This window comes from Typha latifolia, chromosome 9 (assembly GCF_019914945.1).
Source record: "Typha latifolia isolate L0001 chromosome 9, TyphaL0001v2, whole genome shotgun sequence".
NCBI classification, from domain to species: Eukaryota; Viridiplantae; Streptophyta; class Magnoliopsida; order Poales; family Typhaceae; genus Typha; species Typha latifolia.
In genome coordinates this window covers 4,953,738-4,958,919 of record NC_133094.1, presented here as the reverse complement: position 1 = coordinate 4,958,919, position 5,182 = coordinate 4,953,738, and the positions used below count along the sequence as shown (strand labels likewise).

Sequence of the window (5,182 nt, the reverse complement as noted above, 5' to 3'; positions counted from 1 at the left end):
TGCTCACTATTATTTGGTGAAAATATTTTAAAATTAGTAGATGACCCCGAGTTTGTGGAGGAGTTTGTGAAGATCTGTTTATAATTTTTTTTCTTTATTTTATTATTGTAAGATAAGTTAGATGAATTGCAGCCTTTGCATGGACATTTATTTCGATGAGGTGTATGGATATATACTTTGGGGCTCGTTACAACTTATGATATCTTGGACTCCTTTTAGCTTGTATTAATTGGTGAAGATATTGAGTTTTTATTTTGTATATTGTATAAAAATATTGACTAATGAGTCACGTGAAAATTACATGAGTTTTATTCACTTTGGGACACGTGTATTTGAAGGCTAGTGTTTTAAAAACCCAAGTGGGATGTACCAACTTATTGGTGCTCTTGTTTTTCCAAAAGACCCAAAGCCACAATTGCTCAATGAAGGTATGCGTATACAATGGTAGGTACAAATTGGAAACATAAGTTTGCTTTATGAATTTAAAGTGATGTTCCTACTACTCAAAGGACCAACTACCAATATATATATATAGAGAGAGAGAGAGAGAGAGATCACTTGTGGGTAAGTTATTCTATGAAATAGCGTAGATGTAAATAAAGATGATTGCGAGGTAGTAAGAATATATCAAAGATTGATAAGTTGCCACTTCATTCTATTTGTAGACTGTCTGTAGTGTATTTCTATGCGTAGAGTTACCCGTATTTTCTCGGTCAAAAATATTGCTTCCCTTTAGACATAGCTATTATTAGGAATAGTCTTATATCTGTATATAGTATGATGACCATTATACTATGCTCATATAATAATCTTCCTGTACGAATATTTCCAACAAACAATTTCCATTCTACTACGATCTATTTGCTTAAAAAAAATTCCATTAAGAAATTTCTATTTAGATTTTGTTTTGCAAATTTGCATGTTGAGCATGTTTGAATGAATTAATACTTTTGTAAACAAACAGACATCATTTCTTCTACAATAGAAGATTTTACTGGCAACAAAATGCCGTGTAAATTGAAGACAAAAGTTGTTTGATAAAAGATCCTTCATTCTCTATCAACTTAAACTTTTAAAGAAATAGACAGATTCCTCAGTCTCAACTCAACTTGAATACAAGTCTATCTTTTATTTCTTTAAATTTAGTAATACAACTTTTAGTCAACTATGGATCTATTACAAAATACTGGAAGTTAATGAAATGTTAAGCATGACCTGATCCAAAGGGAGATGATGATGGAATGAGCAGCAACAGACATTCTTAATCATCCTATTTGTCTTACACCTCATTTTGCATTTGATTATTGGCATAATTTCTCATCTTCTCCATGCTCTTGTTATTGTTGTTGTTGCAGGCCTTGGATTCATTCATCTCCCCAGAGTCTCCTTGGATATGGTGGTTAACACCTTTGTGATTCCTATAAATTGCATACAAGATCAATTGCAGGGCTCCAAGCACACTCCCACATCCATTAGGCACCTGCAAATATTTGAATTCCCTGTAAAATAATTGCTTTCATGCATTTGAACCTCTACTGCTGAGGTGCTTATTCAAAAGTTATCCTTGTTTATTTTTATCATTTCTTAAGGCATGAACTGGCACTGAAATGCTTAAAGAATAGCATACAAGCAAAGTAAAAGTTTACTTCTACCTAAAATGAGGCCTTTCCTATCTATTTGGTGTTTAAAAGATTGAGTGTATTCAAAGAGAAAAGAAGTATAGAAGGCAGAGGAGTTGAAGATTTGAGTTACCCTACCGCAACAAAAGGATCATGACCAAGTAGCCCATAGATGAACCATGATGTCCCGCACAAGAATACGAACAATGAGAGGAAGAAGGGCATGTACTCCACGCTTTTGGTTTTAATCACCAACCTCTGTATATGAGCATTAGAGAATAAGTGTTCAGTATACAATGGATAAAATTTAAGTTTCACAAGATTTTCTATTTTCCTTGTTCATGCTGATTGAGTTACTGTATCTGGCCATCAATAATTTGTTTGAACTTTCAAGTAATTGCAGTGTTATGTAGCTCTGTTCATAGGTTGATGCAGATGCAAATGGTTAACATCTCTTGAAGATATACTATCTTAATTTAGTAAAATAGGCTCATAGAAGTATATATGAAGGTACCATCAACATCTACGAGTAATTTAGACATTTACAATTGATTGTTCATTAGGTAATTCAGTTCTCCCCTTTACTGGCAAATTCTCCCCTTTACTCACAAAAAACTGAGAGTGATTTCCTGTGAGATAGCTCTTATCTAAAATTTGACAAACACCAATTTTATTGAATTTTTAACTGCATCTGAACTTATAGATCCAGGAAATGGAAAAATACTTAGCTAACTTTGTTTTATAGAGAGGTAGATCCATTGTTAAAACCATGACATTTTAAATAGATAAAATCATAAAATATGAACTTTAAAAACAAGTTCTGTCTTTCTACAAAACCCTGTATTGGCATAACACCTAAACTATTATATTGTTTCACTTGAATAGAATATGCCGATTCCTATGTCAGAATACAGTAAGAGGATTTTCATACAAGATAGTTGGCATATTGTTAGTAGATAGGCCATAGTGACAGAATATAGTTAACAAACAAACTAGCTACAGTTATTTCCAACTTTCATAACTCACAATCAGGAACTTGCTAATTACATAAGCTAAAGCAAGGTAGGATAGTGCAAAGATTACCATGATGGAGAGAGGAGAAGCATACATGCAGATGGAGAAGATGGCAGCTGCAAAACCACAAAAAAGCTTGCGAGAGTGACCATGGAGGGCAAGTAGCGAGACGAGGGCGACCACTGCAAATACTGACATGACGAGAGCAAGAAGGCCTAGCATCCTAAACCTCAACTTGTTCGGCGCAAATGTAAGGAATATCACTACATACACAGCTTCAATCACTGCACCAGTGCCATTGATCGTCGACACCAGTATATTATTTGGTGAAATGAAGGGCAAGCCATACCTCCATACAACGAAGATAACCGAAAAATTGGCAGTAGAGTTTAGGTCAGAATCATGTGCAAAGATTGAAATCTATCAATATACTTGAATTCAATCTGGAAACTATAATTTCAGATGCTTAGCATGCAAAAGTAGTCATTGGATGACATATACACATATATATGGCTAGGAATAGAAGCATTAGAAAAAGATGATAGAGGAATTTTACCAAGCAGAGAGGAGGCAATTCAGCAGGGTCATAGTGTAGGGAACCCCTGAGAAATCCTCAGTTGATCTGCTCCTCACTACCCTCCTAAATGTGGCACTGTCACACAATATATTACATTACATTAATCATGCATGCCATAAATGAACTAGCCAAGGGATCATTATACACTTTGAAAAGAAAACAAAAATAAAATAGCATTCCAAATAGACCCATAGACTTACATGGGAGAGAGAAAGAGGAAGAGAGCAGTTGCATTCCCTGCAAAAGATCAGAGAATCCATAAGAAATTGTCTCTCAAAACCACTGCCAAAATTGAGGAGGAGAAAGAGGAACACAACTGACCAAAAATTCCAAACAAGAAATGCGGCACAGCCATGAAAAAGATCAACAGGTTGCAGATAAGGAAGCCCAACTCTGTGCTTCTGAGAAATGAAGTTACTTTTGTTGGTGTTAATTCCTTGGTGGGCAGAGCTTTATATAGAAATAACAATGTTGTTCTTATCCAGTGCCTCACCAAGTAATATTAGAGTGAGGTGGTCGGTTAAATCTTAGAATTATTTACCTCTTCTCTATCTATATATATATTTTTTCTTTAAAGTTTTTACTTTTCTTTTGAAGATTTCGTATCATATCAGACTAGAAAGTTCTTTAGGATGTAAGAATTTAAATCAAAATTCTAAATAAAATCATAGCAGAACCGCATTGATTCTTGCATGATACGTGGAAAGGAGGGAAAGTGTTAGGCGATTTCGAGCATGCATTGGCTACAAGGAAGTGAACAGAACAGGAGTCAAGAAAGTCGAAAAATCCTACTTGAATTCTCACGGTTCTGAGCAGCTCATTGGGTCCCACCTTTGCTGTCCTCACAATAAGTTGGTTGGTGAATATGTGGGTCACCTTGAAATGGGTGTTGGTATCAATTGATTCGAGAAGTAGAAGGTAATGATAGGAAATTAAGGAAAACGAAGTGAAAAGTTCACTTTCATAAAACCATTCAATTTTTCCAGGTTTTAACTTAATTCACTTTCGCACCTAAGAAGAAAAGAGAGTGACGCTTCCCTGGCAAATATATCTCATTTTTTTTAATATACAGTTCTCTTTAACATTTTTTTATTGGAAAAGAGCTATAATCAGCTAAGAACCCTCCTATCAAAAGAGGTAGGAGAGGAGTCCAAAATCAACAAGTGGGTGAGATCAGGGGCACACGTTGGGAGGATGTCCTATCTGGACCTCTTACATGATTCCTCTCTCTAAATCGATGAGAGAACTTTGCATCAGTAAAAAGAGATAGAACTATAAAAATTTTCTCCATAATAGAGTTGATGTGCCACGGGTATGAGCAACCTTTGTGAAGGATCCGCATTAGCTCAAAGGAGTCCGACTCCACCACCACATTCATGTGGCCTTGAGCCAGCCTCAAGCCTAATCAGACAGCACAAGCCTCTATCAAAATCACGGAGTCAAGTGAGGCTAGCTCCCATGAAAAAACACCTAGACACACGTATGTATCTAAACCCTAGGCAATGATATCATTCGTTTGCTTAAGTAAAATTGGAAAAAATATTAAAAAACAAAAGAAGACATGAACGCCAAGATTTTAACATGAAAAAACCCAAACGGAAAAAAACTACGGATCCAAACTCAGATCAAAACCAATCACTAGAATAATGACAGTTACAAGACTGACTCACAAAACAACCTGTCGAACCCTACGAATTTGTTCCTCTCAGTCTTGCTCGCTAGAACCCGCGATTCACTGCTTCTCGTGATTGATATCCAACCTTAGTAGCCCTCGAGGTTGATCATTCGTCTAGATAGCCCTTAAGATGAAAGTTTAAACCTTATAAAAAAGTCAGACCTTGTTGGTTGAAGAAACGATGTATCCTCAAGAATTCTCCTTCAAATTGCTTCACCAACCCACCTAGAGTTAGGGCATCACAATACTTATAAATGATCTCCAAAATAGAGCCAAATCTAAGTCTTATCTAAACTC

General features: G+C 35.7%; 1 protein-coding gene across 1 annotated transcript; it reads right to left on the bottom strand.

Moving 5' to 3' along the window:
• Positions 1-1,093: 1,093 nt before the first annotated feature.
• On the bottom strand, positions 1,094-3,739 carry LOC140795157 (bidirectional sugar transporter SWEET1a-like). Its single transcript, XM_073147573.1, has 6 exons — positions 3,532-3,739; positions 3,411-3,447; positions 3,190-3,285; positions 2,703-2,982; positions 1,758-1,877; positions 1,094-1,480 (listed from the first exon to the last, which is right to left on the bottom strand). The coding sequence occupies exons 1-6, from the start codon at positions 3,563-3,565 to the stop codon at positions 1,280-1,282; spliced, it is 768 nt and encodes a 255-aa protein (XP_073003674.1). The 5' UTR covers positions 3,566-3,739; the 3' UTR covers positions 1,094-1,279.
• Between the last annotated feature and the right edge of the window lie 1,443 nt (positions 3,740-5,182).

Coding starts and splice junctions, on each gene's coding strand:
- LOC140795157 (XM_073147573.1), bottom strand. CDS start 3,565: ATGGCTGTGCCGCATTTCTTGTTTGGAATTTTTG. Junction 3,448..3,531: donor TTTCTTGTTTGGAATTTTTG/GTCAGTTGTGTT, acceptor GATCTTTTGCAG/GGAATGCAACTGCTCTCTTC. Junction 1,878..2,702: donor CTTCTCCTCTCTCCATCATG/GTAATCTTTGCA, acceptor GCTCATATACAG/AGGTTGGTGATTAAAACCAA.